This window comes from Octopus bimaculoides, chromosome 10 (genome assembly GCF_046866305.1).
Source record: "Octopus bimaculoides isolate indiv1 chromosome 10, ASM4686630v1, whole genome shotgun sequence".
Taxonomy (NCBI): domain Eukaryota; kingdom Metazoa; phylum Mollusca; class Cephalopoda; order Octopoda; family Octopodidae; genus Octopus; species Octopus bimaculoides.
The window spans coordinates 31,507,940-31,530,308 of NC_142937.1; the positions used below are offsets into that span (position 1 = coordinate 31,507,940).

Consider the following 22,369-nt stretch of genomic DNA (forward strand, 5'->3'; position numbering starts at 1 on the left):
GTGACACCATCACTAGATGTATCATTATTAGCCCATAAGGAGACTCCACCCGTTTCCTTTCATTATTATTATTATTATTATTATTATTATTATTATTATTATTATTATTATTATTATTATTATTATTATCACTGATATCACTGATATTATTGTTTTTATGTGTAGTAGCAGCAGTGGTTTCAGCAACAGCAGCAGTAGCGTGGGTGGGGGTAGTGGTAAGGGTGGTAGTTGGGCCTCAGATTCCTGTGCTATCATAATAGTAGTAATTGTAGTGTTAATTTAGTGATAGTAGTATTTAGTATTAGCAGCTGCAGCATATTATTATTATTTTTATCACATCATTATCACCATCACCACCACCACCACCACCACCACCACCACCATTGTTTTAGGGAAAAGTTGGGTAGCAGTTTGGTGAATAGTTCATAAACTACAGGTCTATAAATAGATTCAGCAGGTCTATAAATAGATTCAGCAGGTCTATAAATAGATGGTGGAGAGGTCAGCCATAGAGACAAAGGACTCTTCGCACTCTTTAGGTCAGCAGAGGTCAAATGTGTTTACTACAACCAGTGGATACCGGGAGCGCTGCCTTGAAAAGAAGCAATCCGACCTGTTCTATTTGTAATTACTGGTAGAAAAAAACAATAATAATAATATAATGATATACCCACACACATTCTGATATTCACGTCGTTGAACTTTTGAATTTCGGAATTCAATTGTGTTGTTGCTATAAAAAGTGTGGTTACGTATTTGGGTAATGTATTAAAGTTTTTCATATCATGATCATGATCATGATCATGATCATTATTATTATTATTATTATTATTATTATTATTATTATTATTATTATTATTATGATTATGATTATGATTATTATTATTATTATTATTATTATTATTATTATTATTATTATTATTATTATTCATATACACACAACAGATTAGACTATTGGAAAACAAAAAAATCCTAACATCGGGCTACAACAAGTTGCCTCAGATGCCAAGAACCCTCCTAAATATCCTAGCTGTCCCTTATAATATTGTTTTCTGCAGCTCTACTAAACTAGGTTTTATGCCTATTTCCTCTGTCCATCTGTTCAGATCTTTAGGGATCCACCTATAACTACTGGGACACATTTTACCCGCACTTTTCAAAATTTGGTCCTGTGCCCTTCCAATTTGGTATTTTTCCTAACATTTTATTCATTAATGCACTAGTTAATCTTAAATCTGGCTGCATTTCACTCACTACTTCTTTAACAATACTGCACTTTCTTTAACCATACAGCGTTTGATTTATCCCAAATATTACTCCAGAACTTTCTCGCTTTCTCTGCATTAGGTTTCTCATCTTCAGTACTTCGTTCTCACTATTTATTTGATTATAAAATCTCCTCTGATCTGTCTCAAATAATCAATTCTGTTGACAATGATCTACTCTTTTTTAATATCTGGAAAACTTACATGCTACTGCTATGATATGTTGTTTCAACTCTCTATGACTGTCCTGATTCCTTTCTCTTTGCCTAAGTATCTTTTCTCAACGGAAGTTTTGCATCTTGTTTTCAAACTCGTTCAGTATATATTATTGCCAATAAAATTCGCAATACATACATACAAATATGTATAGATAGGTAGATAGATAGATAGACAAATAGACAGACATACAGACAGACAGATAGATAGATAGATAGATAGATAGATAGATAGATAGATAAATAGATTGGTAGATAGATAGATAGATATCTTTTTATTATTGCCACACAGGGCTAAATACATAAAATGAACAAAATACAATGTAGAGATTTTCTTTGGGGGGGAAGGGGGGGGGGGGTTATTTCGTTCAAAAGGGATCGCGGGAAAAAAAGGGGGGTTCGATCAAAAGGGATCTCGGAAAAAAAAAGGTGGGGAGCCGATCAATAGGGATCGTGTATCACAGTCAATGTAAAAAAAGGGGAACAGATTAGGTTTATCCGTGGAGAGAAAAGCCTACGGAAAAGACCACGGTCACCTCAGGCTTTTTTTTTTAAGAAAAGGTACATGAAAGTAAGTACCTTCTCTCTTTTTGTCTCTTTTTGTTACAAGTTTATGCTTAAAATGGTGTCGTCTTTCATACTTACCATTCTTGCCACATTTACCCATTTTTTATTGAAACTTTCATTCGACAACACTTTCCCCTCTATCCTCATCCTCCTTTTCAAATGGTACTTGAAAAAGTTGACGAGGGACTGACCAGAGAGGAAAGTGTTTGTTTGTAAACCTTTCAAACGCGTCCACCACACGCATTCTTTCGCCATAGCTATCAGTGTTACAAAAACCGTTTTTCCTTCCCGTTTAAAGGAAGGTGGCGGAACAATATTCACGATAGACTCGGCTGATAAGTGGGCTCGTCCCACACGCGACAACAGCCGTTCGACGAAGGTCCACAGCTCTGAAATATCTGGACACTGCACGAGTGCGTGCAGAACGGTTTCGTCGCTCTGACCGCATCTCGGGCAGGTCGGTCCGGTGGTTTTCGAACCGTGTCTGTAGATCTTCTCTCGAACTGGTAGTGCGTCCCGATAGCATTGCCAAGCCAGGGATCTCTGGAAATTATCCATAGGCCCCAGCCCAAACGTCGTCTTGAAAAGGCGGGTTAGGAATTTCTCGTTGACACCCAGGTTTGCCCCTAGAGTGTCGTCAGACCTCTCCTTCACCAGTCCTCTATAGAATGCATTGGTCGTTTGGAAGTTGCACGAGTTTGATCCCGGACGGCAGAGCTGTTGTAGAGCTTGGCGACACTCGCGGTGCCAATCGCCCAGTTTCGGTCTCTTCCTGATCCATGTTTGCAGTTCGGTGAGTGAGACGAGCTGCGGGAAGGCGCGCCACACAAACGGCGCCCACACCTGTTCACCGTCGTCAATGAAGTTCCAGATATGTCGCAGTCTCAGCGCATGTCTGCGTATCATTAACCACGGCATCTCCAGTCCTCCATGTAACGGTTGTTGACAGCAAATGGATCGCCTCACCATTGGAACGCTACCCTTCCACAGAAAGCGGAAGAGTATGCGTTCTAGTTTTGTGATGGTGGCATCGGGACAAGGCACGACGGTGAGGCGGTAATCGATGACTGATGCGATATACACATTAGCCACCTCCGCCCGACCTTTTAGAGATAACTTTCTCTCGGCCCATGTTTGGCTGAGTTTGATCACTCTACTGGTGATCTCGTCCCAGTTCTTATCCATTTGGAGGTCCGGACTGAACCAGACCCCGAGCAGTTTAACCGGTCCGTCCGTCCAGCGTCCCACTACGGAGTCACTGTTGGACGGTATGGGCTTGCTTCTCCAGGTGCCGAGTAACAAACCCACTGACTTTTCCGGGTTAATTTTTGATCCTATCACTGTTTCGTATTCTTTAAGTATCTCGCCTAGCATCTCGACGTGCTTTTCGCTCGACACTATAACTATAGCGGTTCGAGCGTCAATACATACAGAAGCGCCGACAGGGGACATCCCTGACGGACCGAACGCGTGATGTCGAACGGTTTTGACAGGTGACCGTTTACCCGTATTACCGATCGGATGCCGCTATACAAGGCAGCGATCCAACCGCGGAAGACGAGACCAAAACCAGCCGCCCTGAGGACGGCCGTCAGGTATCGATGGTCGACCCTATCGAAGGCTTTAGATTGATCTAAATTGATCAGCGCCCCACCCATGCCAGGATCCTTAACTACTCTGTCCATGATGTAGCGCATGAGGTGGAGGTTGTCATGGATGCTTCTGCCCGGCACGGCGCATGTTTGCGCCTTGTCGACCAGTTTATCGATGACAAGCGCCAACCTCTCGGCTATTACTTTGACCAAAATTTTCAAATCTGCGTTGAGCAGAGTGATGGGCCTGAAATTATCTATAAAATTCCCCTTGTTTGGGTCTTTCTTCAGCAATGTCACTGCACCTCGGCTCACGAAACCGGGAATTCCCCCGGTTTGTTGCCAGTTGCAGTAGACTGATGCCAAGAGGTCGCCAAACAAGTCTGGCATTTGACAATACAGCTCGTAGGGTGGACCATCCAATCCCGGCGACTTATCCCTCGCGCAGTCCGCCATCGCATCCCTTACTTCAGCAGCTGTGATGGAACCCGCACAACACTGCCTCTCCTGCTGAGAGCCGCGGTAGGCCGGTCAGGTAGGCACTGAAGTCCATCCTGCGTTCCGACCCACCGCTCGCACCGAACAGTCGAGCAAAGTGCTGTTGAAAGGCCTCACACATCCTTTCGGGTTCGAGTAAACTGCATCCCTGTTCATCGATTAGAGACCGAATGGTGGCTCTGTTACCGCGTTGCGCCTCCGCCACCCGGGCTTCTCGCGCAGGTTCGATCCCTTCGTTCCTTAAGGCACGCATTTCAGCTCTGACGACGCAACCTTCGTGTTTGGCGTTGAGGTGTTGGTCGAGGGCCATCCTCGCAGCCAAAACGTTGGTTGCGCTGCCAGTTGTAAGTGCCTCTTCTAGTTTCTTAACTAAGTCTCCCTCTACTCTATTTCGATCTATCGCTAGTTCTTTACTAAGCCTAATAGATTCCGATTTAATTGCCATTTTCAGGGCAAACCACCAGCGGTTGTTAACGATGGCTCCTGTTAACGCCCTCTTAATTAATTCCCTAATCAGGTTCCTGTAAACCTGCCGCGTTAAGAGCGAAGCGTTCAGTTTCCAGTAACCGGGACCTTGCCTTTGTGTCTTATCTAGCGTACACGTCACAAATTTGTGATCTGTGTAGTTGACTTACACTATCTCTATCCGCTGTCCTATATAGAACTCTATCTAGATACGATCTCTATATGCGTATCCAAGGTAGCGTTCCAGTCCCCTACTAACGGTAAAGGTCGTGACGTTCCCAGGAAAACCTCTAGACGTCTAAAGAAACCCGCCCGACCCGTTAAGGACGGTGCATACACTGCCATCAGACGGAAAGAACACCCGTTTGTGCCATCGAGGTTCAAGACAACCAGCCTACCCTCCGGGTCTAGGAATATTGGCCTTACTTTTAGGTTCAGACTCTTCTGGAAAAGCACCGCGGTACCACCACAACCCATGTTTGGTAGATAGGGAGAAAAATGAATGTCGAATTGTCCGCCAAACATGGACTTGAGGGCCCGCGGGTTACTGAGTCTGGTTTCACTGATAGCTATGATTTCTATGTTGTGTAACTTGATGTCATTTAGAAGATAGCCTTGTTTCCAAGCTGACGCCAAGCCACGTACATTTACACAGCCTAATTTAAGCATAATTCACATCGAAATTTGTGTTTCATACACAACAGTAAAAGAGACAAGGGAGAAGGTTACTTACTCGTTTCGAAAGTTTTAGCTTCCTCTTCTTTTGAAGTATCTTGGAGGAGGTTTTTGAAGAATTTCTTTGATAAATATTTTTGGAACCCCCCAACCGCATTCGGAAAGAGGGTTTTGAGTGTGTGGTGCTAGGCAGATAGATAGATAGATAGATAGATAGATAGATAGATAGATAGATAGATAGATAGACATATATATATATATATATATATATATATATATATATATATATATATATATATATATATATATATATATATATATATATATAGAGAGAGAGAGAGAGAGAGAGAGAGAGAGAGAGATAGATAGATGGACAGATAGATAGATAGATGGACAGACAGACAGACAGATAGATAGATAGATAGATAGTTGTGAACTCGAGTCAGGCTTCCTATAAAACAACCTAGATATTAATAAATTAAATTTATAGAAGACTAGAAGTAGAAACCTATGAAAGCATTGCTCCATTATGGTCACCCCTATAACACTGAAGCCAGTAAAACAGCAAAGAACTATAAAAATGTATATTAAATCGCTTATCGCAGATATGATGTAAATTACAAGATCAAAATAATATTCTTTTTCAGGTTTAACCCATATGCTGATGCAAATTGTCAGTGTTCACATGCATAGGAATATATGTCCGACGCATCCAATCTACAAGATTTTGGCCCCTCACACTTATCTACTTATGGCTATCAACAAGTACGTGCTTTTTATTTCTTGTTATTTTAATGAATAAGTACACCGTCTTCTAATAGATATTTTTGACTTTTATTATCGGAGATGTACCTGCGTAGCAGATGTTTTGATATGATGCGCTGAAACTAAAGCAATTTCAGCTTGGAAGGCCATTCAGAAACATAAAAAACAGTTATTTGTAATATCATTCCTATCACTACTGCCACCATGCCACCACTACCACCATGACTGCATCTACCATTTCTACTACTGCTCTCTCCCTCACATAGGATTGTTGCAGACTTTTTTCAATCTCCATCAGTGCTGTTTTTAGGTGGGACCTTTCACTACTTTTGGAATGTTAGTTGAAGCGATTTGCAACCTTCATCCGTCGTCTCATGAAGATCTTCCTCTCCCTTGGGATCTTGTTCCTTTTTGTGTTGGCATTGTGCTCTGGGACATATTTCTGGCATATGGTTTGCATAACAGACATGAAATCTTCTAGTTTCATGCCAATGTCTGGTGTGGAGAGACATTTCGGCCATTCCTATCCGAGGATCTCTTTTTGGACCGATTTCCAGTCTGCTCTGTGGAAGTTCAGATTGGAGAGATTTTGGGTGCTTCTTTTAGGCTGTATGTCTCTGGCTACTTTTGGTCCATACATAGACATCTCTATTATGTTATGATCCGTTACTAATGTCGGTGTTACTTTCACATCATGAACGATGTCCATATTGTTTGCAAAGCAGAGATCCAAAATGTTATTCGCCCTAGTTGGTCTGAGTACAACTTGCTCCATGAATAGGGCATTTGTGAGGTTGAGCAGGGACTCCACCTGTGCTTGCTTGCAATGAGTCATTCCTGAGAGCATGAGACCTTCGGGCCATTTGACGTTGGGGAAGTTGAAATCACCCATAAGAAATATGGTCACGTAGTGTTCCAGTTTCATGAGGATTTCTTTAATTCTTGTGAGGCAATCTTCAAACTTGCCTATGTGGTTTGGGGTATCCGGTGGGCAATATGTATTGGATATGACTATATTGTGTTGTCTTATGTTGCTTTATGACAGAATGAAGAATGTGGGGGAAAGGGAGAGACGGAGTGAGAAGAGGAGGAAAAATGAGAAGCATATGAGGGAGAATGTAAGACGAGAAGGGGAGAGGTAGATGTAATGGGAGACAAAGGAAGGGAGAGAGAAGTGAGAAAAGGAGGAAGATATGGAAGAGAGAGGGAGAGAGGTATGTGTAAAGAGAAACAAAGGGAGGGAGAGAGAAGATATGAAAAAGAAGGAGAAGGGAGAGAGAGGAAGAGGAAGGTATGAAAGAGAGAGGGAAGGAGCAGGTAACGAAGATATGAAGGAAAGAGAAAAACAACAGGTATAGATCGAGTGGGTTGCTGTCAAAAAGATAAAGTGAAAAAACGATAGTGAAAAGAAAAGGTTTCGTAACGAATTCGCTGCCGTAATTCTTCTCCTCTCTTCACTGTTCTCTCTCTCTCCCTTTCGCTCCCTCACTCTTCCTCCTTGACTCTCTCATTGGTCAACCGTGACCAGCGGCTATCTTTCTTTCTTCTCCCTGCCTTACAAGAGACGACACACATTTTTGCCTGTCTCCTGTCAAAGCTCGTTTCTCCAGCGTTCACCACTTCGCCTCGTTATGGCTTAACACCCCTTACCGTTTGTTTTTACTGTTTTCTTCTTACTGACCTGTTTTTATTACCACTTTAAATCTTCGCAAATCCCAAATTTTATTTAATTTGCTTTGCGGGAACGACTGTTTTAACGAAGATGCGTCTTGTCCCTAACGTTCGAAACGCGGAGTAGATAAAACAGGGGACAGCTGATGAAGTTCTTTATGTTGCTTGTCTCGTTTCTCTATTTGTTTCTTTCGTTATTCGAAAAAAAGTTCGTTTTCCATGTTTTTGTTTTTCCTGTTCTCGTTTTTCATGTTGTTCACGTTTTTTGACACCCTGTACCCATATATGCATGTGTATATACATATATATATAGGTATGTATACATACATACATATATATATATATATGTATATATATATATATATGCATATATATATATATTATATTATATTACATTATATTATATTATATTATATTATATTATATTATATTATATGTATATATATAAGAAAGAAAAGAAATGTAAAAGTCACAGAAAGTTTGTATAATAAAGTTCATGGTGATATTAGGACCATATTACATCATTACATCATTACAAATTAAATAAGTACCGGTTTGTAATGATGTAATATGATACTAATATCACCATAAACTTTATTATACAAACTTTCTGTGACATTTACATTTCTTTTCTTTCTTATATACCTATCCCACGTGTATACAGAACTTTCCATTCTCCACGTTTCGATTGTCTTTACGTACAAATTTCGCCGAGGCCGACTTTATTTGGCTGGACAGAAATTGTGTGTCATCCCAAATGATAGATTCTTTTACTTATTTTACTCTCTCTCTCTCACTCCCTCCATCTCTCTCTCCCTCCATCTCGCTCTCCCTCCATCTCTCTCTCGCTTTCACACACACACACATGTCATATTAAAGAACCAATAATTTACATAATATACATATGTAATTTCATATCTTCTAGTTTCTATGTATGTGTGCGTTTATGAGTTTGTTTAAGTATGCACGCATGTATGTCTGTATGTATGTTCAACAATCACTCTCCTCCCCAAGCAAGCGTGATGGAGTTCACCCACTGGGGGCAATGAGAGTGGGAGCCCCCTCTGTTGTCACAACAGGAGAGGGAAAGAGAACCTACGGCACTGAAAATATTCGATGATGTAGACTCGTTCTTCTTTTCGAGTTTATGTTGTCCATGTGAAAGTCCTTTCCCCACTAAAAAAATAATGATGCACAGGCATTGCATGAAAAAAAATCCTATCACAAAATGGCTGGTCGTAGCCTTCGCATGTGTGGGACTTTCGGTCAGGCAATGGTGATACTTGAACAGGAGTTTGCAGCCATCATGTACGTACGTGTGTATGTATGTATGTATGTATGTATGTATGTATGTATGTATGTATGTATGTATGTATGATGATGGATAGATGGATGTGTCTGTGAATGCTTGTTTGTGTATTCATTCATAAAAATATTCCTCTCTACAGTATTATTATGTGAATTAATACATTTTTCTCCTGAATCTATATTTTTGTAGTTTGGCATTCAAGGAACTTATAGCCCCTGGAGCCTGGGTCGACCAAACAATGACCGTTGGATCGGACGGAATGATGAAATTGCTTTGTAAAGGGTAAGGTATATGCTGAACGCGTGCACACACACACGCGTACACACACTCACACGTACACACACACACACGTACACACACACACACGTACACACATGCACACACACATACGCACATACATGCACATAAATACTCAGCCATCTACCCCCATAAATATTTATTTAAACACGTATGTATCTACATAAATGTAAGCATATTTATTCATTTATATATGTGTACACACATGTTTATATATCTATGTGTGTGTGTGTACACCCACACCTATATCATATATATATATATATATATATATATATATATATATATATATATATATATATATATATATATAATACAAAGAATATATATACATGTATACACACATATATGTACATACTTACATCTACATGTGTATATACATATATCAGGGTACAGGACGTTAGAACAATAAACTACAGACAACGGAACGAACACATAGGAAAACGGAAAGCCCCTTGGAATATCCCTTCATCAGCTGTCTCTATTCTATCTAGACGTTTCGAAGACCAAACAGGACGTACTCTAGAATAGTCTCTTCCTGAGTAGTGGATCAACCAACTACACAGAGGATTCCAAGGTGGCAAACACAAACCAAGACAGGAAAAAATGGACAGTGAAAACAACATTCAAAAGCCGTACGGCCAAACGCAAATCTGAGGTAGAACGCTAGTAGTTCGTCTTGCCTTCACAGCGGCTGGAGTGAAAAGAAAGCTGACCACAGGTCACACGAGAGCAGAGAGGATGGTGGAGGGAGGAAATGGAACAAGGAGGAAGGGACAGAAGCAGTGAAGTAGAGGCCAGGACAGAAGGGTAGATAGGAAGATAGAGGAAGACAGATAGATAAATAGATAGAGAGGATGGTGGAGGGAGGAAGTGGAACAAGGAGGAAGGGACAGAAGGGTATAGCAGTGAAGTAGAGGCCAGGACAGAGGTATAGATAGAAAGATGGAGGAAGACAGATAGATAAATAGATAGAAAGATAGATAGATAGATAGACAGATAGATAGATAGATAGATAGATAGATAGAAAGATAGTCACGTCAGAATAATAGTAGACTTACTTGTAAAATAGGACGTGTGCGTTCAATAATGTAATAATACAAAGAATATATATACATGTATACACACATATATGTACATACTTACATCTACATGTGTATATACATGCATATCAGGGTACAGGACGTTCTTCCTATCTACCCTTCTGTCCTGGCCTCTACTTCACTGCTTCTGTCCCTTCCTCCTTGTTCCATTTCCTCCCTCCACCATCCTCTCTGCTCTCGTGTGACCTGTGGTCAGCTTTCTTTTCACTCCAGCCGCTGTGAAGGCAAGACGAACTACTAGCGTTCTACCTCAGATTTGCGTTTGGCCGTACGGCTTTTGAATGTTGTTTTCACTGTCCATTTTTTCCTGTCTTGGTTTGTGTTTGCCACCTTGGAATCCTCTGTGTAGTTGGTTGATCCACTACTCAGGAAGAGACTATTCTAGAGTACGTCCTGTCTGGTCTTCGAAACGTCTAGATAGAATAGAGACAGCTGATGAAGGGATATTCCAAGGGGCTTTCCGTTTTCCTATGTGTTCGTTCCGTTGTCTGTAGTTTATTGTTCTAACGTCCTGTACCCTGATATGCATGTATATACACATGTAGATGTAAGTATGTACATATATGTGTGTATACATGTATATATATTCTTTGTATTATTACATTATTGAACGCACACGTCCTATTTTACAAGTAAGTCTACTATATATATATATATATACATATATATATATGTATATATATATATATATATATATATATATACATGTATATATTTATATGTGTATACACACCCAGACGCATGCACACATATATACATTATGTATACATATATATATACTCATAAATATACGTGTATATATATGTGTACATACATTTACTTACATATGTATATGTGTATGTATGTGTAACACATGCATGTATGCGCATGTTTGCATATATGAAGAATTATATATATACATATATATATATATATATATATATATATATATAATATTAGGGACAAAATCCAAAATTACAGGTAAAAACTCAATTAAAATCAATTTATTAAAAAACTTAAAATTAAATTGAGTTTTATAGATTATAATATATATAAAAATATATAAAGTTGTAGTATATTGTCAACTTAATGTGACAATCCCAATAAGGGAACACACTACTGCCGTTTAGCCCTAGGAAGCTGGATCGCTTCCTGTCGGCCTTGACACAATTACTGTGTCCTTAAGTTTGCGAGGGGGAGACAAGCTCCTCCACCCAGCCTAGCCAGCATTCAGGGACATGTTTCTGAGTCTTTGCTCGTCATCAGCCTGAAGTAGCTTGGCAGCTGGATAGAGAAGCCTGTTTCGCCTTCGCAAACTTATGTAAATCATAGTGAAGTTTATTCACTGATCAGCAAAATTAGAAATATAATATTTCTAAATCTCTCAGACAGATTTAAGCAGTAGTGGAGCGATAAAGTTATAGTATATTGTCAACTTAATGTGACAATCCCAATAAGGGAACACACTACTGCCGTTTAGCCCTAGGAAGCTGGACCGCTTCCTGTCGAAAAGAACCAATTTTCAAGAACTCATCGATGAAAATCCACTATCACATATAGAAAAATTAATAATTAAAAGCACAATAAATGAGTATAATATAAAACAAAGTAAATATCATAAGATAAAGATAGTAAAATGACTACACGTGTTTCATAACTAATTTTCAAATAGAAAGGAAATTTAAATCGATTAAAATCAATTAAAATTATCGAAAATAAATTCTATTCAAAAATACAGCTAATCGTCAGGTCGTAAATAGAACAATAATCATAATAAATAAATATATATATCAACCAACAATAAGTACCAAATGAATTTATATAAAATACTTATTTTATAAAGATAGAAATATTATTAAAAATATCAAAATATCAAAATAATAAACATTATAATAAAAAATATTATTAATATTTGATTAATAATTAGTCTTTATTGTTTTTTTTATTGTCTTTTTTTTAAAACTTAAGCCCCAAATTTTGTTCCACATACATCTTGGTGGCTCTCCGAAATCGACTGTGCAGAGGTTTCTCTTCAATCTGTTTAACGTACTCTCTCTAAGTTTCATTCTTGCCCTATTGTTAGATTTTTCTTTCTAGATTTTACTTCATTTAGAACTGCTTTGTCTATGTATAACAGATCATGCACACCTCTAGCCTTCTTCCTACAACCTTTCTGTTCTTCACCTGCAATCCTAAACGGGAGGAAATAAAATCTAACCTTTTTCAAAGGTTGCATCTTCTGTTATTGCAGTTACCCTCCTCAATGGGGGAAGAAATGTTCATTCCATGTTCAAGATCTCTCTAAACTTTGCAATGAAAGAATCTCAAATGTGCAACATTTCCAAAAAAACTTTGTAATGGCAAGAATTCTCCAACAAACTCGCCTCGTTGTTTGGGATGAGTGTGCTACGTCACATTGTGGAGCTCCAGAAGTACTTGACCGTACCCTCCAATACATAAAAAGCAACGGCGCGTTCATGGAAAGAGTAGCAGTTCTTTTCGTCAATCGTTGGCAGTTATCCACAAAGGATCAAAAGCAGATGAGGTCATTGCATGCTTTAAAAAAATCGTACCCTTGGAGACATGTGAAAAACTTCATCTTACAAGCAATATCAGAGTACTTCTACAAGGGGATCATACAAGCTTCTTAAGATTGGTAATGGGATATTAACATTCAACTCAAGACTTCAGCTACGTGAAATTACATGCAATCAAATGATACTTTCTCTTAGGGATTTTATGGATAAAGTATTTCCTAATTTATCTGTCAATTACACAGATGTAAAGTAGCTATGTGAAAGAGCTATACGAGCTCCAACTAATGAAATGACTTTTCGATCAATTGACAACAATCGATCAAGATCAGGTTGTTCAATATCCTGTTGAATTTTTGAACACACTTAAACCCAATGGGACGCAACCTCTTAACTTGACATTAAAACCGGGTGCTCCCATTATGGTGCTTAGGAATCTTGACCCACCTCGTCTGTGGTAGTCAGAAAGGAGAAAATATCTTTATACCAAAAATTTCAGATGTTCCATTTGAATTTAATCAAACTAAGTTTTGGTATTTCAATTAACAAATCTCAGGGTCAATCCCTCAAGGTAGTTGCACTTGATGATCTCTACTACATGCTTCTCCCACGACTAATTCTATGTTGCTATTGCTTACTCGCGACTTGGAAGCAGCAACTACTTATCCATTTGGACACCAACAAAAAATTATACAATGAATATTGTCTACCCCGAGGTGCTCCAACATTGACAAATTTTCAATTTGAAATACTATTATCATCACAATTTGGATATTTTTTTAATAAAAAATATAGTTATTTTGAATTAATTATGAGAATATATCTTTATATTTATTGTTTACTAATATCCTTAGCTGGACACTAAACGAACTATCTAAAATAGACAGGAAAACAAAAAAAATAATGACAGGATCTAGGATGCACCACCCAAAATCTGACATAGAAAGGCTATATATACAACGTACAGAAGATGGTAGGGGGTCTTATACAGCTGGAAAACTATCATAAAATAACCACCATAGGACTGCAAAAATACCTACTTCAGAAGCAAGGAAAACTAATACAAATAACCACAAAACACGAGCAAAAAAAAGACTGTTTTCAGTATTTAAGGAAGCTGACAAATACAAACAAGAAATCATACTACCTAATAAATACGAAGAAGAAGAAGAAGAAGAAGAAGAAGAAGAAGAAGAAGAAGAAGAAGAAGAAGAAGAAGAAGAAGAAGAAGAAGAAGAAGAAACAACAAAAGCTATAAAATAAATGAAATCCAAACTAAAACTAGAATAGCAACGGACCATGATAAAACGATGGCAAGAAAAGCCCCTACATGATAAATACTGGGCTAAACTAAATGCAAAAGAAATAGACAGAGAAAAGTACCAGTGAAACACTGGGTCGATGTAATCGCTTAGTCCCCTCCCACAAAATTTCAGACCTTGTGCCTTCAGTAGAAAAGATTATTATTATTATTATTGTTTGATTCAGGCTCGGTCTTATACCTGGTAGGACTTATGTGGGCAGCGAGTAACTACCTGTAACCTTCGGTATCCACTAGTTTTCAACAGTCTTTCAAGTGCTTAGAAGAATAATTTTCAGGAATATCAAAAATATTTTTAATGACATACTGTTGTAATATTTATATATACGCACATATATACTTTTTTCAGACTGCAAGAATGGGACTTTTATCGAGATGGAATTCCAGCTAATGATTTTGCAAACCGAAAAGTAAGTAATTTTTTGTTGCTTATTATTTTTGTTTAACCCCAGGTGTCGTCCGTAAATAATAATAAAAAAATGTAATTTTCTATGAGAAATAACTCGACTTTTAGATCGACAATTCTCCTAGTCTCTACCTATCACCATCAATCTGTTTGTATTTACCATGCTCTTTGATCCTCACTCTTACTCGTATATGTATTAATTCTCACACATGGCCTTCATTTTGTTTAAAACCTGGTCTTCTATTGCTTACTTTTATTTTATGATGCACAGCTTATCACACACAAAATGCTTAGCTTCCAAATCCTGTTTTCCGATTGGATTAAAATAATGAAACTTTCAACCTCTGTAACATTTTCTTAGATATTTCTGGAATAAACGAATCACCCTAAGGAAGGACTATGTTGAAAAATAAACCTCATTTGGTAACATTCCACGAGAGTACCTTGATCACTCTATGAACCTTTCAGTAGACCTTAGTATTTTCGTACATATGATATAAACACATACACATATGTTTCTGGGTTGTAATAAATAAGTTATGTATTACATACACATCTATCCTGGAGTACATAAAACGTTATTCCATACACTCAACGCTTGCAAACTAAATATACAAATTCATATTCATAAAGGATTTCTTTCTACATGAAAGTAAGACGCAGTCAGTCTCTTAGGCAACTTGGCATGAGGTTTCATTATTAATAAACAATTCCTCAGTAAGCTTAATGAAGCATAAAAAGAAAGCAGGTTTGTCTGACGCATTTTATCTATGTGGATATCACTCTTTGCTCTCATATTTCAGGTTGACGATCCGAAACTTTTGCCCAAATACTATTTCAGAGATGATTCGCTTTTATTGTACGAATGTATATACAAGTACGTGTCCAGCTATATAGATATCTACTATGGTAATTATATTCGTTTATTTATTCCATATCCGATTTCGTCCCTCACATTAATGTGATCTGATAGAAAACTACCGAGCCAAGAGATGAGAAACTAATGGAAATCTTAGGCAAGAGGATTCCACTGAAGATCTGCATACCAGACGCGGTCCAAAGATTTGCTAACGTCTATGACGAAAACATTGCTTTCACCAAATTTTTCTAAGGTGACAAGCCAACGGAAGCCTAAATAATTTCACCTCGAAGTTTTCTAAATCTTTTTAAAATTCCTCTACTCTGTCTCCGAACATCTCAGGATGTGAACGTGTTCTACAATCACAAATTTTAAGTGATGTGGAGCTGAGCGTAAATGTTATAAAATACATACAACTACAACCAACCGTGTTGAGCGCTTCTTTCTTTCATCCGTCCATTAATATTTCTTGTCCCCGGTTCGATTCGGGTACGTGATGTTGATAAACTACAGAAATGGCGAAATATCAGTATCCATCGCTCCCGAATGCGACCGGGGGACGAGTTATTTCACCTGTCTATGACTTTCAGATGTTTTCACTCTCAGTGTTAAAAGGGAGTCGTCCCCACAGCGCTAAGTCAGAGCATACAGGTGAACAAGCAAAACACATCCATTGAGTATGTGCGGTCGATAATGTTCACAACACTAGCGCTGCTTTTAATTCATTATTCTGTGTGTGTGTGAGAGAGAGAGAGAGGGAGAGAGAGAGAGAGAGAGAGAGAGAGAGAGAGAGAGAGAGAGAGAGAGAGAGAGAGAGAGAGAGAGAGAGAGAGAGAGAGAGAGAGAGAGCATGTACCAAATTATGTGGAAAGAATCGGGAATTGACTGACAAATTTTTGTAGGAGGTCAACTGCCTCATACACCTAAGGAGCTGAGAGGAATGTGTCTGTTCTCTCCTGCAACTAATAATCATATTCTCCATATATTTATAATTTCAGGAAATGATGAAGCTGTTGATACGGACGAGGAGTTACAGGATTGGATAGAAAATGTATCCGTACCAACCAAAGGTGGATTGAAGGTATTTCGTGTTCATAATTCTATACAAAGTAAAATCTAGTTGCTGCTGCTGCTGCTGCTGCTGTTGTTGTTGTTGTTGATGTCAATATTGCTGCATGACGTTGCTTAGTCCTATAATGGCTCTTTAGTTTCTTTTTTTGTTTTTGTTTTTTGTTTTTCTTTTTACAATGGATTGTAAAATAATTAGAATAACAGAAAATATACCTTGGTGTTTTTTATTTTTGGCCCTTAATGATCTGAATTCAAATCCCATGGAGGCCACCTTAAGTTTTAATTATCTTAGAAGTGGATTACACAATATAGTCGTCAACTACTTGTTGTTGGTGTTGATGCGAATTAGAATCTCTATAAAACATTTTGGATATGAATCAAATTATAAAGAAGAATAAGACAAAATTGATGGAGAGATTCATTAAGATTGAAGCGTAAGTGAGCGATTAGAAGGAGATTTGACTCCTGTTTCTGGTTAGTCAAGCAACCACCTAGAATATAAGAGAAATGTTTTATTCAAGTTACATTTCACATCCACTTTCACTTTCTTCTTTTCTGGTAACGTTTTTCCGATTTTTGGTCATTTAAATTTTTAACTGGACAGTATTCATATTAAAGAAAAGATGCAATAAAAGGAATCTATCTATTGATCTATCTGTCTGTCTGTCAGTCCCTCCTTCTATCTACCTGTCGTTAGCTAGCGGCATGCCTAAATACCTACTTGACTATCTATCTACAGACCTACCTATCAACTTCTCTTTCACTCTCTATATATGTGCGTATGCGTTGCGTTGAGTGTGTTTATTGAAAAGGTTAAGAGGTTTCACATGAGTGATTTTATATTAAAATCAAAAATAAAGAAAATATTTACATTTTCATTAAAATATCTTGTCGGTTTCAATTGTTCTAAAGTAAAAGGAAAATAAATTGAATTAATTCTTTTAAAGGGAGAAAGTAACAAGAAGACATACTTTCACAATTGGCAATAATGTGGCTAAGCAGGTCTTGTGCTTAGAGTAGAAAAGTAAAGAAAAAAATGTGGCTAAGGTCTTCAATTTTTTTGTTTTGTGCATTTTAAAAAATATCACACAATGCTTTACAAAATCTATACAATTAATGAATATCTTCAAGAACTTGTTATTCAGAATTTAGTTAAATTTCATAATTGTGTATGATTAATAAAACAAATTTTCTATTTCTTGAAAATTTACAACTTAAAAAGAAAATCTAAGCGAAACAGATCAGAATTCTTTTTTTATCCGAAGTTTACTCTGAAGTGAAAAAGATTGAGAAACACTGCAGCAATGTGTGATTTGAATAGATTAGGCTGTTAACTTTAGCAGATCGAACGATTATGTAGACTTTTCCTAATATCATTAAATAGTTAAATACAGTTGAATATAAAATATCTTCTATTATCTGTTAAAGGGTTTACCAATGAAAAATGGTAAGGGTCACGTGTCTTCAAAGGAGGACTTGAAATGGATTGTGTCCGTAATCATCTTCACCCGCAGTGCGTCACACGCTGCTGTCAATTTCCTACAATATGAAGAATATGGTTTCCCTCCAAACTATCCATCAATGCTGAGGACGCCGCTGTTAAAAGACAAAGTAAGTTTCTCTCTCTCTCTCTCTTTTTTTTGATAACATTTTGTGTTAATATGTGATAATAAATGATAAAAAAATATGTAATAATATATGATAATGTGTGATAATGAGTAATAATGTGTTAATCTATGACAATGTACAATAATATGTGATATTAGGAGAATATCTCTTAATATGCGATAACATGTGATAATGTGGTATGATAAGGTAGGAAAGATGGGGAAACGAACGACAGGACCATGGGTTTGGGTGAGCATAGTATGGATTCAAATGGAGGTGATGAAGGGCGGAGCAAAGACTGCGGGAGTAGTAGTAGTAGTAGTAGTAGTAGTAGCAGCAGCAGCAGCAACATAATATATTGAGAAAGTAAGAGTCTGAGAAGTGTTGGTTTGTGATGTCTCCTCCATTAGGTGAATGGTTTTATTCTGGATGCAGTCCAAAGTTAAATGTCCGCGTCTACACTGGGAGGTGTCTAGACGACCTTAATAGCTGAGCATACGTGAGCGCGGGCGCGCACACACACTCAGAAATATACACATGAACACAGACATATCGTAATCCTGTTTAAATTGTTGTTGTCTCATTCCTTTCCCTTCTTTCTTCTGTTCTCTCTCTCTCTCTCTTCTCTGTCACCGTTTCCTTCTCTTTGCACACTATCACCTGTTCCCAGCATGCATCTCTTCCTTATTCTTTGTCCAGTCTGCCTCTCCCAGAGAAACTGTCACTTTCTGTACCGCATTACTATATCTCCTTTGTTCAAGACTGCTGTTCATATGAATTACTTTAGCATTCTTGTCCTATCGTTGCTCATGTGTTCTGTTATCTTGCAGTATTATATATATTGTAAAAGACTAATGTTTTGTTTTCACTGTTCCAGTCGCTAAGACACAATATGGATCTTTGGGGTTTGACGGGCAACATTTTTTTTGTAGTGTTTTTGGTACCGAAACACTTTCAAACTTCGAATATTTGTATATTTTGTGGTATAGAACAGATAAAAAATTTTGTATTCGAAGTTATTTTATGTAAAAAATTGTCGTATTTCGGTAATTTCAACCAATCACTGACGTCTATTGAGGTGAAAACAATTAATGCCGTAACGGTGTCATGGAATCTTTTCCCTTGAATAAAATTAGTCCCGTTGTTTGTCAACAACTACCCGTGTTACTACTCTTATTTATGACATCGTTCGTGCGTTTGTACTAGTTTTAGCTTTAGGGTTTTAGGGTTAGGGTTCGGGTTTTAGAGTTAGGGTTAGTTTTAGGATTACGGTTAGGGTTATGATTATTTTTGCCATAACCTTAACTCTAACCCTATAACTCATAACCATAACCCTAACCCCAACCCTAGCCCTAAACCCTTACTAGGGAATAATGATATAATTAAACAGGGAATAACACACTTGACACCGAACAGCAGTAACTGTATTCAGCTGAATAGACGTCAGTGATTGGTTGAAATTACAGAAATACGACAACTTTAACATGAAATAACTTGCGATGTACAATTTTTTGTTAAGAAGGTTAAGAGAAGAAGTTTTATATGACATATTCTACCAGTGTCCCAAGTTTGAAAGTGTTTCGTTAAGAAAACAAATGTTGCCCGTCAAACCCCAAAGATCCCACAATATATTTCCATCAGAGTGTTTGTCACATTTTTCATTTACCATCAATCCTTGTCAACCATCACTCATAAATTGTTGAAGAAACTAGCGAGTCTGTTCTAAGGTACTGAAATCAGCAGGATCTGTAGATAGACACCTGATGAGGGGTATTTTTCCCTTGTTCCATCTGTTGTGTAAATTTTCACTGTGTTTAATTTCATTCTAACACACACACACATACATAAGCGAGAATGTGCGCTAACACACTTTATAGACTTATTTTACAATGTGTCCCTTCAATCAATATCAAACCCAAAACTTGAAAGCTGATAATATTATTTTCCCAGAAAACTATTCAATAACGCATGAGTTGATAGGCTATATTCTTTTTTCATTTGTTTCATTGTTTCGTATATCAGACCCCCAGAACAGAGAAGGACATCGTAGATGCCCTGCCTGAGGTAAAAACGATTCTCAGTGTTATAGAAATCACAAGGACCCTGAGCGAAAGAGCAACTAATCCTCTGGGGAATTTCGATGTACAGTACATTTGTGAACCAGCGGGACTTCAATGCGTTGCCGAGTAAGTATTCATATCCGATTATGCGAAGTATGTGATATGTGATAATGTATAGTAAAATGATAATGCATGAATATGCGTGTGATAATATGCAATATTAGGAAGTATCTGAAGGCAGAGAGCTTGCAGAATTGTTAGCATGCCAGGCGAAGTGCTTAGCGGCATTTCGTCCGTCTTCATGTTCTGAGTTCAAATTCTGCCGAAGTCGACTTTGCTATTCATCCTTTCGGGGTTGATAAAATAAGTACCAGTCGAGCAATGGAGTTGATGTAATCGACTTACACCCTACCCCCTAATTTGATGCCTTGTGCCTCCAGTAGAAAGGATCATTATTATTATTACTATTATAAAGGTGGCGAACAGGCAGAATCGTTAGTACGCCGGACGAAATGATTAGCGGTATTACGCCCGTCGTTACGTTCTGAGGCAATGTGATAATTTGTGATACTGAATGATAATATTGGAAAATAAATATCCGCTTGCTAATTAAGGAACAAGAGAGAGGCGTTGAGCTAGAAGCCACGAGGAGATGAGCTTTGGCCACCTCTACTGAATCACAAACAGGAGCGGGTTATGGTTCAGTGTCGAAACATCTGATAATCGTTGGATACCGTCTGATGACATCAGTTCCTCTTGGCCAAAGCTCCATTCACTTTGGTGAGGGGAAAAGAAGCACCTTCTAGGTATTATCAATAATAAAATGCGACATATGTTATTTTACAGGAGGGCCCAAAAGTAGGTATACAGTCACGAAAAAAGAAAACTCTTATAATACTCATTTATTTTTTATCAATAATAATAATAATAATAATAATTATAATAATAATAATAGTTAGCCTCATTTTTTAAATATTTTTATTGTCAATAATCATAATAATACATTTATTATAATTATAATAATACTTTTATCGCAACTTTTAATTTGTTTTATTAAAATAAATGAGTATTGCACATGTTTTCTTTTTTTTTTCATAACTGTATACCTCCTTTTGCACACCCCACCCCTGTATCTGTAATAATGTGTATCGCCATAGGATTAATTGGGATATGTGATAAAGGGTGACAATATGTGGTTTTGGTAGAATATCTGTTAATAGGCAATCATAGGTTGTGTGATAATGTGCTAATATGATGTAACATAGTGGAGGCGCAATGGCCCAGTGGTTAGAGCAGCGGACTCGCGGCCATAGGATTGCGGTTTCGATTCCCAGACCGGGCATTGTGAGTGTTTATTGTGCGAAAACACCTAAAGCTCCACGAGGCTCCGGCAGGGGATGGTGGCGAACCCTGCTGTACTCTTTCACCACAACTTTCTCTCACTCTTACTTCCTGTTTCTGTTGTGCCTGTAATACAAAGGGTCAGCCTTATCACGCTGTGTCACGCTGAATATCCTTGAGAACTACGTTAAGGGTACACGTGTCTGTGGAGTGCTCAGCCACTTGCACGTTAATTTCATGAGCAGGCTGTTCCATTGATCGGATCAACTGGAACCCTCGACGTCGTAAGCGACGGAGTGCCAACAACAACGATGTAACATATAAAAGGTTGTGGTCAAGTCTAAGTCGATGCGAAAATACATCAAGAAATAAACACTTGGAGAGCTTCATTCATTATTGATGAAAAATTTTCTACAAATTCATTGAAATGAGACAATAAAACAGTGTCAAATTGAAATCTTATTAAATATAAAAGTATTGTCTATAAACAAAGTTTAATTTATGTTGCAGTCATTGTTGTTATAACGTGTATTTGTTTATATCTTTCTAGTTTTCTTTCTTTCTCGTTTTTTTTTTTTTTGGCGATCTTTCGATACTAGTACGCAATAACATCTGGTCGTTGCGCGCATGCATAATGATTGCATGATCGTATAGTGTGTTTATGTGTTTAAAGTTTCAGTTCGGATGGCACCTTACTCACTCGCACCTTGGCCACACGTTTGCTGCAGTACGAAGGCAAGAGCACCCATTCCTCTGTGGAGTGCTTTA

The 22,369-nt window shown here is 37.8% G+C and overlaps 1 protein-coding gene across 1 annotated transcript in view; it reads left to right on the forward strand.

Annotated features, from left to right (window-relative positions):
* Positions 1 to 22,369, forward strand: part of LOC106875886 (allene oxide synthase-lipoxygenase protein) — a 74,096-nt gene that overhangs the window by 50,175 nt on the left and 1,552 nt on the right. The window contains exons 11-17 of the mRNA XM_089359102.1: positions 5,925 to 6,042; positions 9,212 to 9,304; positions 14,606 to 14,666; positions 15,466 to 15,571; positions 16,520 to 16,602; positions 18,021 to 18,203; positions 20,223 to 20,386. Of these exons, the coding sequence (XP_089215228.1) occupies positions 5,925 to 6,042; positions 9,212 to 9,304; positions 14,606 to 14,666; positions 15,466 to 15,571; positions 16,520 to 16,602; positions 18,021 to 18,203; positions 20,223 to 20,386 (808 nt within the window). The remainder of the gene's footprint in view (positions 1 to 5,924; positions 6,043 to 9,211; positions 9,305 to 14,605; positions 14,667 to 15,465; positions 15,572 to 16,519; positions 16,603 to 18,020; positions 18,204 to 20,222; positions 20,387 to 22,369) is intronic.